At 41.7% G+C, this 15,727-nt stretch overlaps 1 protein-coding gene across 3 annotated transcripts in view; it reads right to left on the bottom strand.

The window, feature by feature from the left end:
- Positions 1-341: 341 nt before the first annotated feature.
- The window catches only part of LOC107155032 (cat eye syndrome critical region protein 2), a 52,230-nt gene continuing 36,844 nt past the window's right edge, over positions 342-15,727 (bottom strand). For 2 of the 3 annotated variants that reach the window (XM_015500812.2, XM_048787721.1), the window contains 10 exons: positions 15,529-15,658; positions 14,521-14,558; positions 14,346-14,437; positions 14,018-14,144; positions 13,084-13,472; positions 12,116-12,244; positions 11,092-11,938; positions 7,377-8,799; positions 6,103-6,214; positions 342-4,659 (listed from right to left, as the gene is read on the bottom strand). In XM_015500812.2, coding sequence (XP_015356298.1) covers positions 4,654-4,659; positions 6,103-6,214; positions 7,377-8,799; positions 11,092-11,938; positions 12,116-12,244; positions 13,084-13,472; positions 14,018-14,144; positions 14,346-14,437; positions 14,521-14,558; positions 15,529-15,658 — 3,293 coding nt within the window. In that variant the 3' untranslated portion in view covers positions 342-4,653. The remainder of the gene's footprint in view (positions 4,660-6,102; positions 6,215-7,376; positions 8,800-11,091; positions 11,939-12,115; positions 12,245-13,083; positions 13,473-14,017; positions 14,145-14,345; positions 14,438-14,520; positions 14,559-15,528; positions 15,659-15,727) is intronic. The other variant, XR_007342144.1, reaches the window with a different exon arrangement.

The raw sequence follows: 15,727 nt of genomic DNA, 5'->3' as shown, positions 1-15,727 counted from the left end.
TAATACAGCACATGTACATAACTTTGCTGGAGGCGATGTGAGGGTGGTGTGTGAAAGCACCTAATGGATGTTTATAGAACCAGCTCCAATGAGCATTTTTGTTCCTGAGGTTGTTTGGAAATCTTCAGGTGGTTTTAAGCTCTGTGCAGAGAATGCACCACTATCACCTACAGTGGGCCCACGCCCACACCCAATCTCTTTTTGGATTCTTAACGAATCAGAATTGAGATGTAGGACAGCACTGTGGAGTGATGGCATTGTGGCCTGATTCAAACCTCTGTCATGATAGGAGTCTGAATTTGTCCTGATGATAAAAGTGACACATGGACACACACCAGAGCTTTGCTATTTTAAGAATGTACTTTATACAAAATAACCAGTTCATATGGAAATAAATCTACAGACCTCCAAGGATCAAAAAGCTTTTTAAAAAGTTCCTTTAAAAAATTATCCAACACACAATATTGAACTAACTATTGAGGTAAATGTCGCTCTCAGTCAAACAGGGAATCAATCAGCAGACCACGACAAAATATATACAATATAAAAATAAATAGCATTCCCCTTTCCAGTACTGGCCAGGGAAGTTCACACGGCTTTCGCTTTCACAGCGGGAGCAAAGACTGCCCGACACTGCGCAGCAGGCTGGTGGAGCCTGGATGGGACTCCCAGGCATGTGAGTGAGGTACCCAAGACCCCGATGGGGAAAAGAAGGGGCCACAGTCTACTGATGAGAGGTCAGTGTTTGAATAACTTACTCAATATCCACACCCCTGTTCCCAACCCACCCAACCCTTTCAAAAACACATGCAGGACAATTGCTGGTTATCAGGCATTTCTACTTAAGAGTTAAGTGAGAACAAGAGAAAGAGACCAGGTAAAAAGTCCAACCCAAGCCCCTCCATGTTTGTCTAGCACAGAGAGGATTCATCATCCAGCCAGGAGACAAAGCTTGTGTCACAGTTAACTGAGAGAGAGGGGATGCAGCAAAGTTCACCCCAATTCAGCTTTCCCAAAGGGATAGAAAGGTAAGGCTCAGAGTCCTACGGCGGAATGGTGGGTTGGCCCACTGAAACAAGAAAGGGGAGCCAGTCTTCTCACCTAGCAAGTCTCAATTACACCTGTAGTTCCTAAGCAGTGATGCAAGCCCAGGAATAAACACCCCCACACGCACAACCCAAATTCTAACATCCTGGCAGAATCTGTCAAACAAAGAGCTATCTGCTGAGACATCATATCCTGGAAACATCCAAGACTGAACTCTACACTGATACATGGAACTGATTCCCACAATAGGAGTCCCTGAAGAATCTGGCCAAGGGGTGAACTAAGAGAGAAACACAGAAGGGGAAATCATGCTAGCAAACCAGATGGCTTGCATTTCTTGAAAAATAGAGTTTCTTGGAAACATGCCAGGAATCTGACACGAAATTATCCTTGCCTTCGGACTCTAAATTGAGGCTTCCTGTGAAATTTCAAATTAGGTCTTAAAAGCAGTATATTATTTGCAGAAATGGTAATAACAACATGTCAGAAAAACATCACAGGATAATGATACCAAATGGTTAGTCACAAGAAGCACTTTCAAGGGAAAGGCTAGAGTAAACTGACATTTAAAGCTGAGCTCAGACTGAATGTAGACTAAAGGCCTTAAGGTTTTCCACAAACTTCAATAAAATAAAATCATACATAACCTAGAAACCTTCCAAAGGCCCTAATTTTCTTTCTGGATCTTTTATTTCTCTTAGGCCTTGGAGAAACAGTTTGTAACTTATAAACAAGCCTAATAAAGTTAAGTCATGAGGGTTAAACAGGAGCAAGGGTATTTCTAATTATTCATAGGTCTCAGATATGCTCTCCTGGAGACCACTGAGAGTAGTCACACTGACAAGGTGACAGTGGCCTACAAGGTGAAGTGTCCAAGCCTAAACCTTTTAGGACACCCATACACATGCCTTTCTAACTATCATATAACCATCATATAACCATCATTTCCCTATTTGAAAAGATGGCAAATGTATTTGCATCTGTTTTAAGACATTGCATCTACTTAAGACACTTGGAAAGTGAAGTGCTAGAGGAGGAAGAAAGGCGAGAACAAAAGATCCTGCTTGCGGGTGAGCTGATGAGGAGTTCACAGCAGCTCAGTCATGTGTTTTCCCAGTCTGGCAGTTGTGGGCAGCTTTCAGCAGATCTGCATTTCAGAAACCTGTAAAAGCTGGGAACATACCAGATAAGGGATGAAGCACTTAGCCCTGTAATGTACAACCAATTTCCACAAAGGATGCAACAAGGCTGACCATTTCACTGATGCTCTTGTTCACAGTGTTATAATTCAATACAGTAGTTCAATTTCTATAGCCCTTCCTTAAATTCTCTTCCTTAAATTCTCTCATCTCTAAAAAAGGAGATTAAAAGGTTTTACTACAGACACCCTCCCCTCCACTGTTCACAGCATCTCTCTAGCAACAGGTATTTGGAAGTGGGGGAAGAAGAAGGATGGTCACCTCAAGCAGCATGCTTAACACCGTGGCAGAGGCCCTATAGTGACCACAATCCTAAAGAGAAGTCAGAATGCTCTGAGCCCAGACCAGGCCTAACCAGCCCCACACCAATTAATTCTCCTCCTTCCTGTTTTTGCAAACACAGAAACTTAAGTCGTAATTTTTTGACCATGTTAGCTTACATAAGCTCAAGGACAGATTGAAGCCCATCCACATATCTTCTAACTTCTTGACTCTTCTTAGTGCTAGATTTCTGATAAGTATAAGGATCAAATTAGAACTCAACCTCATGATGCAATCCACTTGCAAACATACCACAGTTAAACTGAAAGTCTGTTAAAGAAAAGTTGGTGTTTTTTTGCATCATATATCAGAGGCATCTGTGTTCTGTCCCCTCGCACCCTCAACTCTGCCTAAGCCCTAATCAACACCACCAGCTTAGTTCACTTACTGATATGAATTTCCATTCTACTAGATGTCTTCGATTCAGTCTCTTTAACCTGAATGTTTCCAATCTGTTTCCTTTCCCTCTGAGCACACTGTTTAGCAAACTATAAATACTACAATTTTATCAAAGATGCTGAAACTGAAGGGAAAGGCTCTACTGACTCCACCCACAAGTGAATACATAAGAAACTAGGACAGATTAATATTTTATGAAGACTCTTCTATTATCCTCAAAGCATGCTTAAATTATGCTATTCTTTACAAAGACCTGTAATTTCAGGGTGTTTTCTTAGTTTTTTTCTTTATGAGATATTCATGGGTCCTAACTTTGGTGACATCTCAGCTAACATAAAATACAGAATGCTAAACACGAGAAATCCAGTGTAACTCCTAAAACTGTAATAAAAGTAATTTAATACTGTAAAATTGTTTCCTACCTCAGATAACAACAAATGATTTCCAAGAACTTGTCCTTGATAGCTATTTAAAATCACAATGGCTGATTTTACTATGATTCATTTAAAATGAGTAAAAACTATATATACTGAAATATTCCTAAATTCAAACTGTAACACTATAGAATACATTTTCTCTATTCAGACCTGTGCAATTTCTTTATTGAGACTAACATATACAAACCTGAGTAGTGACTTTCACAAAACGTGATTTGTGCCAGAAAGCTTGTGTAATGCCTTCTAGATCACAGCCCGACAAGCCTGTGAAGATGTTCATTTGTCTTCTAATGAGTAAAGCACTCTAGTGATCCCAATTCCTGATACTGGTTTGCAGCTATCTTGTAGGGCTGGAGGCAAATCAGGAAGGGACACCATTTTCCCAAGGCCAAGATTTGGGCCACCAGAGTGAAAGGAGCCTGTCGTCTCGGTTGAAGCTTCCGGTGGGCCACAGGAGAGCACTCTGTCCCCAAACTAAGAAACGAACAATAAGGAGGACAGGTACAACTACACTCTCTGAGGCTGACTGGAAAGAAGGTCTTTAGTTGTGAAGGGCCAGTCAGCCACCATGGAAACAGTTATTGACATATGACAAGTTGAAGCCTTTCCTACCCTCTTCTCCAGCTCCCCAAAGCATTGAGTGTGACATGATTGTAAACAGACAGAGACCACTCCAGTGCTGTGAGCCAACCAGTTAGGACTTCCATTTCTTTCACATTCCCACCCACCCTACCCACTTTATGTACAATACATTCACCAACAAAAATTATTTTAAAAGGCAACATGAAAATTGTGTAAACTGGACCCAGCTCTGAAAACATTAATACTACAAGTAGTCCCTTCCTCAATATATACCTGAGATTAGCTGCTCACGAAAGTTTAAAAGCACCACTCTGTTATTTTGTATGCCCCCCACCCAAGTTTAAAGTGATTTTCCCTGAAGGACAGTCTCAGAATTTGGAGAAGTCAGCATGAACTCCAGGTTCACTTGATCTTCCTGACTGTCAGTCAGCTGTGCAAGTGATCCCTGACCCAGCACCTCTGCAAGCTCTTTGTCAGTCGTCTATGGAGTGAGTATGCTTCTAAGGCCCAGAAATGGCTCCAGCTCTTGGTGGCAAGGTGTAATTCACTGTGAAGGGGCACAGCAGGGTGACTGGGATAGAGATGGGCAAGGATCATTTCCCCAAATCCTCCATGTTCTGTCTTCATGTGCAGCTTTTCACTTCCTTGGGGGCAATTTCCTCCTAGGACTAGCTCTGAGAGAAATAGAATAAAGACATTTATAAGAAAAAAATTTTAAATTGTATCAATTGTCTAAGAAAATTAAACATATCAAAGAGTTGTATGTGCTTGCCTACACAGCTACAGAGGGTTGACTTTCAGGTACTAGATCTCTGATTTGGACCTGAGCCCCTATACTTAGAAGCTATAGAACTTTGTGCATACTAGAAGGTGCTACTACAGCTGCTCAGTTTCTTTATGGGGCCACAGATAAGATTGAGATAGTTTTTGCACACACAAACTCTCAGCAGTGTGTGAGAGAGAAGCAGCACTCAAAGGTAGCCACAATTATTCCAAACCTGACTGACCAGTCTCACACAAAGGAATAGGTGGGAAGGATTAAACAAGCAATTTTTGGCAAAAGAAATGTGGGAAGGCAGTGTGGAAAAATTGATACTCCTTAAATAAATACTCCTTAAACAGCTGGTTACCACACAAGATTATGAAAGAGGGGTATGTGGAAATAGTAGATAAGCAACATCTGAGGACTCTGTAGCCGATCTTGCCCAATGCCAAGGACTGGGATCAGGGCCTGAGTGATTTGTTTCACATGGCTGCCTATTGTAAATGAAGTAACAAGACACCTTAAAATATTTTCTCAGGAGCGGGGTGTAGTGGCACATGCCTGTAATTCTAACAGCTTGGGAGGCTAAAGCAGGAGGATTGCTTGAATTCAGAGCCATCCTTGAACTTATTATTTTTTTTTTTTAAATATTTATTTATTTATTTTAGTTTTTTTCGGCAGACACAACATCTTTGTTTGTATGTGGTGCTGAGGATCGAACCTGGGCCGCACGCATGCCAGGCTGTCAGAGCCATCCTTATTGGCTACTTCACGAGGCCCTAAGCAACTCATCAAGACCCTAAGTGCCCCTGGGTTCAATCCTTGGTATCAAAAACAAAACAAAACAAAACAAAACAAAAAACACAACACTCAGGGACTGGGAATACAAATCAGTGTTAGAATGCTTTTCTAACTGCGGGAGGCCCTGGGTTCTATTATCAACATGGCAAAAAGGAAATAATTTTTAAAAACGCAGTCTCAGAATGGCAATGAGACCATGTGCAGATTGAGGATCCTTAATATGAAAGGCTCTAAGCTCCAAAGTTTTTTTTTTTTTTCAGTGTGTGCTAGGGAGCAAACCCAAACTTTGCACATGATAAGCAAGTGCTATCACTGAGCTATATGCCAGGCTGAAATTAAAAAGAAAATGGACATAATGCTGAAAGTTTTATATTTTGGAGCACCTTGGATTAGTCATGCCTAACTGGTAAACCCTATGCAAATATTCCAAAATCTGAAAAACTCTGAACTTGGGACTTTGGGTCCCAAGCATTTTGCAGAAGGGATATGAAAGTCATATATATTTCCCACATTTTGAGGAATAAGAAAAGCTATAAATTTTGGTGATTCTTACCTGATCCAGAGGAAGTGTTGGGGGCTTATGTGGTGGCAGCTGTTCTGGTGATGCTGCTGGTGCTGGGGTCTTTGGGAATGAGGACTGCGACTGGATTGGATGTATGTGCATTCTGTAGCCACAGGAAAAGAACAGGTAAAAATTAATGAAGATGTATTAATTACAAAGGAAAACATACTTTAATCATGAAGGGATGGCTTAATTACCCAGGTGATCCAACTTGGAATCATCAATAATGGGACAAAATGACATTATATATATCTGAGCATAACATAATAGGAAGTACACCCATGCGAAGCATATTCCTGACAAAAGTGATTCATCCTTTTTTTTTTTTTTTTTTTTGGTACCAGGGATTGAACTCAGGGGCACTTGGCCACTAAGCCACATCCCCAGTCCAATTTTGTATTTTATTTAGAGACAGGGTCTCTAAATAAAGAGACAGAGTTGCTTAGTGCCTCAACATTGCTAAGGCTGGCTTTGAACTTGTGATCCTCCTGCCTCAGTCTCCTGAGCCACTAGGATTACAGGTATATGCCACTGCACCAGGCTCCAAGGAAAAATTTCTAAGGTCTACATTATTTAACAAGATATCCCTCTTTGTAGACTTCTTCACACACCGGCTATGTGATTAATCTTAAAAAAGGAAATACTGACTTGAATCCAGAATCTGGGACACACTACACAAGGCCTGGACTCTTTGAAAAACAAAACAAAGACAGCATAATCGTCATAAATTAAGAAACCAAACATAAATACATAAGCCTTGGTTGGATCCTGGTTCAGAAACAAAACAAAATAAGATGTATAAAGCAAATACGGCAAAATGTGAATAGGGAGAGAGGGTGTAATGATAAGAAGATGGTTGGGGAGAGGGGCACACTGGTTTTTAAGTTGAAAGGTACTAGTAGTTTAATAACTATACTTCATAACTTCAAGTGCCCATATTTTATACATCATTTATTTTGAAATGTTCCCAGATGACATATCACCTCACTGAGCCGTCCTGCAATTCCTGTTGGGGTTTAAACCAAAGACTTCACAAATAGTAGGCAACTCTCTATTACTGAGCTACATCCCCAGCCCTCAATGGGTTTTAAAAGTGGTACCAATACAAATATATTGAGGAAGTCTTAGGAGAGAGTATCTGACTTGTTTCAATTCTGGATAGACCTGGAACTTTAACATCACACATGCTTAACTTCCTCTGATAGGCATAGTTTAACATTTGTTATTCTTTTAGAGAATAAGAAAAACATTCAACACATTCTTACCCTGATGGTCTGTACATTTCCTGGAAGGATCCTCTTATTCCACTTCCAGTGCCAATCTGTTCCATCATTACTGCTTGAAAGTGGCCCAGGCCCTCTTCCTGGCAGCGATAGAGAGAACCCTCTTGAGAGAGGCCATTAGGCTGGGCAGGCCCTGGATGGTGGGGTGGGTGAGCACCCACAGGAGAATATGGCCTGGGTTGAAAATGACTGGTTGGCCGCTGTGGTGTATAAGAAGGCCCCGTTTGTAGCATCACACCATGAGGTGGGAAAGGAGGTGAACCAAATCCCATCCCTGAACTCAGAGGTGTAGGAGGAGTTCCATAAATATATTCGTTGGCTGACAAAGAACTCTGTAGCTTGGTAGCTGCATTATGGTTGTCCAGATCTAAAAACTCTTTGGGACTCTCTGGCCTCTCCATAGATTCATCAAGCTTTTCTTCCTCTGGACCAGGATTCTGTCTGTCAGGTGGGACAACTTTAGCAGCCACTAAATCCATTCGAGTTGGGGAAGTTAAGGCAGCACTCAGTGTCTCACAGCTTTGCAGATTAGCCATGGAATTTTTATCTGAGAAAAGGGGCCGTGGGTGAGGGGCATGACTTGCTGGGGGGCCACCTGGGTTTCCCTGAGGGTGGAGAGGTCTCTGCCAATCAGAAAAGCCCTGTGGACAAGTGTAATAAGGAGTTCGCTGGTAATGATGGTAGGAAGGCTGTGGAGGTGGTGGTTGGTAGGAATACCTCATTCCCTGGGGAGGGCGATATCGGGGAAAGATTCCAGGGTGAGGATTGTTAGACTGAAAGGCCCTGGGAGAGAAATGCTGAGGATGCGATACCGAGGATTTCCCCCCCATCATAGGGCCCAAGGCTTGCAGGCTTGGACTGATGTGGTAATGTGCAGCTGAATTAGAGTATTCTAGGCCAGGCATGTACAAGGGAGAAAACTGGCTTACAGGGCTTGTCATTAAACTCGGGTCTGCACATGGAGGTGTAGTTGCATTCTGTCCTGTGCAGGGCATGGTCTCCTGCAATGTTTTGCCTCTGGGGCAGACTGGTTTTTCTGAACCATTGCCACCAAGGCCCTTCCCCTCTGATCCACAAGGAGATGCTTCACCAATGACTCCATTTTCAGGAAGAACGCCTCTGTCGGCCATTGTGGAGAGGTCTCTCATACAGCCTTGGGCAGCTGGGCTGGTATAGCTGCTGTCTGAGGTCCAGGTATTCTTGCCCTTTGCTGTTTTACAGTTGTCTGCAGATTCCAATGTGTCATTTTTGAGCTCTGTGGCCTCTGTTTCCCTTTCTCTTGGTGAGCTCTGCCTGGTGCAGTCGGCCTGCAGGGGAGGTGTAGGTTGAGGTAGCTGTTTGAGGTATACCCCCTCTGAAGCACCAACGCTTGCTGGTTTCTCTTCAAGTCCAGGCAAAGCTTCTCCTGGGGGGAGAAAACAAAAAGGAGAACAAAATAACTAAGTAGCTGCAATGACAATACGAATGGAGGTAGTAATAAAAAGTATGCAAAATAAGGAAGATCAGGGTTGAGGTGAGGACAGCAATTCAAGCCTCAGCTAGCTAGCATTAGTCCCTGGAAAAGGTCAGGATATCGGGGATCTATATGCTCCCTTTCATGGACTTACAGGTAGAATCTAACATTAAGGTATGCACCAGGGCTGGGGATGTGGCTCAAGTGGTAGCGTGCTTAGCCTGGCATGCGTGAGGCCCGAGTTGAATCCTTAAGCAACACAAACAAACAAAGAATGTTGTGTCAATGCCGAAAAACTAAAAAATAAATACTAAAAAAAAAAAAAAAAAAAAAGGTATGCACCAAAATGGAAATACCCCACATCATAGGCACATTACTGAGAGAATATGGAGCTTACAGACTCCAGGCAGATGTATGTGAACTATGGAAGGAGAACGTGGTAATAATTAGAATGGGTACCCAGGTGAGAGGTTCTAGAAACGGACACAATGTAAAGGTCCAATGCATGAGATACCCAGTGCTCAAACAAAAGGTGGAGCATGCTGAGCACACTCTGAGCAACAACCCATCCCTTTTTTCGAACAAGAGGCCCACATCAAAAAAACTCGAAAGGCATTCTTTGAATATTAGAGAAATTGAATAAATTCAATCAAATTAGTCTTAAATGCTCGATTACACCCCAGATTGTTTACCTCACTATGGTAGCAAACCATTAACATGATGAATAAGAGAGGAACTTTGTTTTTATATATACACACATACATATCTGATCATGATATTTCTAGGACAGAGTTGTTGTCCAAGCAAGATCAAAATCTGATTCTAAAAAACAAACTTTTAAAGGACAAGATTAAAGATTCATATTGACTTTTTTAAAAAATTTGTACTAGGGATTGAACTCAGGGGCACTCAACCACTAAGCCACATCCCCAGCCCTATTTTATTTATTATCTTTATTTAGAGAAAGGGTCTGAGTTGTTTAGCACCTTGCCATTGCTGAAGCTGGCACTGAATTTGTGATGCTCCTGTCTCAACCTCCTGAGCTGCTGGGATTACAGGCCTGTGTCACTGCACCCATCTCATAATGACTGTGTGTGTATTGGAGAGGGAGTGGGGTGGGTGCTGGGGACTGAACCCAGGGCCTTATGTATGCAAGGCAAGCACTCTACCAACTGAGCTATATTCCCAGCCCCATAATGACTTATAAAGAACTACTAAGATGCCTAAGGCTATCAGTGAACTAAAGCTGGCCTTAAGGAAAAAAGATACAAACTGAGCAACAAAATAAAAAAATTATACTTTCTATTAACACAAAGCTCAGCAACTAGTGGACAGACTGTATCTAAAGTGTCACGAATGATATTATTTCAAACCTTTGACTTGCAGACACACCTGAAACCTGTATTAGAAAATTCGTCTGTAGCTATTCACAAAGTGGACCTTTTCTAGAAGGAAATGCTCAAAGTTAAGTTTGAGTTCTAGCCCTAGTATCAATGTCCCATGAACTTTTCATCAGCTTTTATGAATGTTCAAGTATCTCCACCCTCTACTCACATCTGAAGAAAATTACAAAAATGTATACTACACTTCTACCCTTGAAGTCAGCATTAAGTACACAAAGGATTCTGATTCTTTTTAACTTTTCTTCTCTAGTTTACTCTTTACTTCTCTTAAATGGCATTTCTAAGAAACTGTTTCAAGCTTTGCTAGAACTCACTGTGCTTCATTTTTACTACATACAGGCATGTATCTAAGGAGAGGATAGAAATGATTAGACACTGAAACTTATTTCATAATGGTGACTTTCCAGATAGTTTTTTTGAAGGATATGAGAGATGCAGTAGATAACAGGAAGAATGTTTATCTAGCCTTGTCAGGGTTCAAATCTTTCTTTATCACTTAAGACAGTAAATAATCTAGTATTTCTGAATTAAATTTTCCATCTATAAAAATAAGGATATTAATAGTAGATATTACAAAGGCTTTTTCTGAGAATTAAATGATTACAGATCAAAGTCTCAAAAAGAATGTCACACAGGAAGCACCTATAAGTGTGATGATCATTATTATCATGCTGAGATCTTCAGACCAAAAGGAATACTATGATTGGTTCAAACTTAAGTAGCTTAGGAAAGAGACTGGAAATGTGTTTACATATGGTTTCATATTGTGTGTGAAAAGATTACTCATAATTTACAGCTTAAAAACCCAAAAGTCAGATAAAAGTAACAATATATACATTACCTTGGTCATTCTCAGGCTTTTGTGTTTCATTGTTATCCTGTATCCTCCCAGGGTTGCCCAAGGCAGGTTTGGGGGCTGACAAGCTTACTGATGCTGAATGAGCTACCTGTGGAAAAGGGCCAGGTACTTGGGAGGGAGTGGGTTGACAGGGGTTGTAAGGCACACCTGGTGGGCAGACACGGGAGGACAGCTGCTGCATGGCGATCATCTCAGGGCTGTCCATCATAGAGTCCCCTCCTTGCATCCCACGCAGGGTCTGGGAGGGCCCTCCAAATAGAGAACTTGGTGCTGGGGTTGGAGGTGGCTGCAACCTATGACCAGTGGACTTACAAGGTGGTCGCATATATCCTGAAGAAGGAACACCATGAGGTAGAAAGCTTGATTGCTTAGTCCACTGGTTTTGGGGTATAGATGGTCTCATTACTCGGGAATCCATCATGTGACCAAGAGCGAGAGGCTGGTGAGCGGGTCCTGGCCCGAGGTGGGGCTTCTCATCTGGCCCCAAAGGTCCTGGATTTGTAGTACCATGGTTCCCATTCCAGACGGTAGAGTGTACGCGATTCAGGTACTTGTAGGATCGACACATGTGACTGGGAGGAATTTCTGAACTCTCAGCAAAGTCTGCTGGTCGGGTTGGAGCCCCACCATGCCTGGGAGGAATAAATCCTGGCTGGAATGAAGCTGGGGGATACATGTTTCCATCCTGACCAGGGCCACTCATCTGTCCAAGCTGCAAGGAGGCGGGATGTGATCCCATGTTAGAAAGGTGTGTTAGCCCCCCACACATCTGCTTATCTTCTGGAGTGCCAAGCTGGGGTCCTCGGTGGTTACTAATTCCAACTGGAGGCTGGCAACAGAAAAAATAAAGTGAGCAAAGTTAACCAGTCACTTGTAACATGCTTCATCTATAGAGACAGTCTCTTCTGCACAGAAGATAATTAATTAAATTTAACCTGAGAAGACACTATTTCTGAAACATGCTGTGGGACCTGTAGCAGCTATGGTTTCTGAGGTGACTCCTTACCTGCATGGAAAAAGCCTGATGCTGCTGCATGGGCTCTCCTGGGTGTGCTTCTGGGACTCGAGAGGGACCATAGAAGGTGTTGGGCTCTGATCCTTGAAGAGGGCCAAATGCTCCTGGTACTGCTGGCCTCTGGAGGCAGTGAGCAAAGGGAGGGAAGAAAAAAATAGACAAGGATATTAAGCACAGAGCAAGGAGTTCCCTAAAGTTTGCTAGTGTACATACTTCCCTAGAGTGAACTAGCTCCTGACCCTAAAGCAGGTTCCCTCTCCAACAGAGTAAAATTAAAATGGTGTCTCTTGCCAGGTATTCATGTCTATTAATGTCAGTTACTTGGGAAGTTGAGGCAGGAGGATCACAAGTTTGAGGCCAGCTGGGATAAGTTGGTAAGACCCTGTTTCAAAACTCAAAAAGGGCTGGGGATATAGCTTAGAGGTAGAGTGCCCCCAGGTGCAATCCTCAGTGCCACAAAACAAAAACAAAATGTTATTTTACCATCTTTTAAAATTACATCCTTTTTGCCCCTGTACAGAGCTTTTTTACCCATTTCATCTCCCATTGCACCCTGTCATAAAATTTTAACATCTCAGATACACTGCATAGCTTATGTACTTCTGTGCTTTAACCTTTCTCCCTCCATCCTTCTGTCTCTTCCATGAAGTCTTCCTATGTTGCCCAGGCTGGTCTTGAACTCCTGGGTTCAAACAATCCTCTTGCTTCAGGCTCCTAGTAGCTGGGAAAACAGGCATATACCACCATGCCTAGTCTTTTTAAAATCTGTTTTTGCTCACACTGAGAATATGTGATTCAAATGACTAAAAGAGAAGAGGATTTGAAATAAATTCAATGGGGCAGGGCGGGGGAGATCATCCATATAATTACTTTGTAAGAAGTGCGAAATGGATAGCCCTTACTTTCCCATGAGTTCACTAGCTTGGAGAAATCATCACAAAAGTTTAGCTCTTCCTTACCATTTGGTTTAAAAGAGGTGCCTGGCTGGGCATTCCACCACAGTGCAGAGGGCGGGAAAAACCTCGGCCATTTGAAGTGCCCACTTCTCGAGGGGGCTGAGTAGAACTGCTGCTCTGATCATCCCCTGAAGAAGCAGCTCGGCGTGCAGGGGGCAATGATTTTCCTCCATTTTCCATGGGCTGCTGCTTCCTGCTGGGCCCTTCAGAGTCCCTAGAGCGGGTCCAAATATGGCTTCCACTATTACGACCAGACCGACTCCGTCTCTTCTCCCGCTTTTCATCCTCTCGGATCCAAAATTCTTCATCCGTGTCTCCATCTTCTCCAGGAAAATGTTTCATCATTGCCCGATGGAAACATCTCTCTAAATTATCAGACATCTTGGTATACTCTATAAGGAACAGACAAGGACTGACTACCACGTATAGATTTTATAGGTCACAAAAGATAATTCTTGGGCTGGGGATGTGGCTCAAGTGGTAGCGCGCTTGCCTGGCATGCGCGCGGCACTGGGTTCGATCCTCAGCACCACATACAAATAAAATAAAGATGTTGTGTCCACAGAAAACTAAAAAAATAAATAATAAAAAAAATTNGCCCCCCCCCCCCGAAAAAAGAATGGGCTCCATCTAGGTTCGCCCCATTTGTGCTGAAGAGGACCAGGTAAACCTAGACTAGTCTCTAGAATGAGAAACAACCTAAGGCCATCTACTCTCCTGCTGAGCTCTGCTGTTCTATGGGAGAAAAGAGAGCTCCTGACACATATAGTGGAAATGCTTGTAGTAGCCATAGCTTTTAGTTTACATTCTGTTGATAGTTCTTAAAAAAAAAAAAAAAAATCACTAGGAAATGTGCGTCTAACAGAAGGAGTTTTAAAATCTGATTATATAATGGCATAACAGATATGCACCTGGCACAGATTTCTTACCCACTTACCACTATTCTCCCCATTATATTTTCGACAATTCCTGAACATTGTCTTCATGTCATTTACAAATTCATCCTTGGTACAGTATAAACCTCCATTCAATTTCTTCTCCATGCTTGAAATATCCATGGGGATCTAAAATAGAACAAGGAACTCTATTATAATCAACAATAACATATTATAGGAATAAACAACAACATGCTATAGTCCCTACAAGGCAAAAGAATAATGGCATTACAAGTTGTTCAAGAGCCTGGTGTATCTCCAGCAACCCTGATCTTATGAATGACAGCTATGCAAACAAACAATAAAGTACAAGCAAGACACAGAGGCTACCTTTATAATCTGATAATAATTAGGAGCATAAGATTCATCCACGGGTTCCAAAAATGGCCAGGAATCCTTGTGAGCCTTTACCACATCTAGAACTGAAAACCAAAGAAGAAAACTTGACTAATAACTCACAGCAAGACTTCCACCACAAACACAGTAGTTGAGAATGGGAACTAACCTTTATACATGGCAGTGAAGTCATCATCCAACTCAAAGCTGTAAATCATAAAATAAGACATTAGTATTCATTCTGACTACCTTCTCAACCTATCTTCAGTTTAACCATAGACATAGCTAAATGCACGAAGATCTTGAATAGTCTCAACACTATTATTTAATACAGATAACATTTGCTAAAAATAATATAAACATGGGAGATAATCCACCTTAGGAAAAAAGGGAATATCACTTTACTTATGTATAATATGATAGGGTATATGCAAATGATACAAAACTTTAAGATCCTACAATTTATTTAAGCAGGATTTATTCATGGCTCATAAATTTATTTGGGATCTAAATAATAATAATAATAATTAAAAAACACATAGCAGAATGGTTCATGAACACTATTCCTTTCCTTTTTGCATTTTTAGTTAAGGAGTAAAGATATACAGTACCTAGGATAACTACAAAGAAGTTACTTTTTAAAAAAATCTATATATTTTAAGTTGTAGATGGATACAGTACCTTTATTTTACTTTTATGTGGTACCAGGGATCAAATCCAGTATCTCATGCATACTAGGCAAGCACTCTACCACTGAGCCACAACACCAGCCCAGAAGCTATTATTCTCAAAAGTACAAACTTCTTTTCACATTTTCAAGAAACAATTGTATATAATAAATCATCAGTTATGATTTCATTAAGTTAATGAGTGGAGTACTAAGAGTTTTGTGTACAAGCATCTCTGTGCTTCTAGAGTATGACAGCAAAAAAATCTAAGAAGGGCAAATGAGCATTAAGAGACATTCAGCATCTCCATTTATGTGGCACGAGGAGTGCTGAAGTCAGGTCTGAGTTTCAGGCTGACCTCTGTCTCTTACTGTGTTTTCTCAACTTTGAAATGGTGGTGCCATTGCCTACTACACAGCTCAGTTTTAAATACTAAATGAAAGGAGGGCTTGCTTATTAGCAAGGTGCAGTGCCAAGTGACATCACCGATATGATTATTAAATACTTACAGATCCTTTGTCTTTTTTCCTTCCCTCATGGGAGAATTAGGGTCCAGATGGGAAAGTTCTGGGGGTAGCTCCTTGCCTTGAGCCAGCAGCCATGCCCTTTCTTCCCTGAGTTTTCTCCTCTTGGCTCGATCTACAAGGAATAGTCAAATGACCGTATGTGCTCACTCTTCCTGACACCTATGGTGCTCCGCATCCCACA

Source organism: Marmota marmota, unplaced genomic scaffold (genome assembly GCF_001458135.2).
Source record: "Marmota marmota marmota unplaced genomic scaffold, marMar, whole genome shotgun sequence".
Taxonomy (NCBI): domain Eukaryota; kingdom Metazoa; phylum Chordata; class Mammalia; order Rodentia; family Sciuridae; genus Marmota; species Marmota marmota.
The sequence above is the reverse complement of the archived record's forward strand: the minus strand, read 5'-3'. Positions and strand labels throughout refer to the sequence as shown.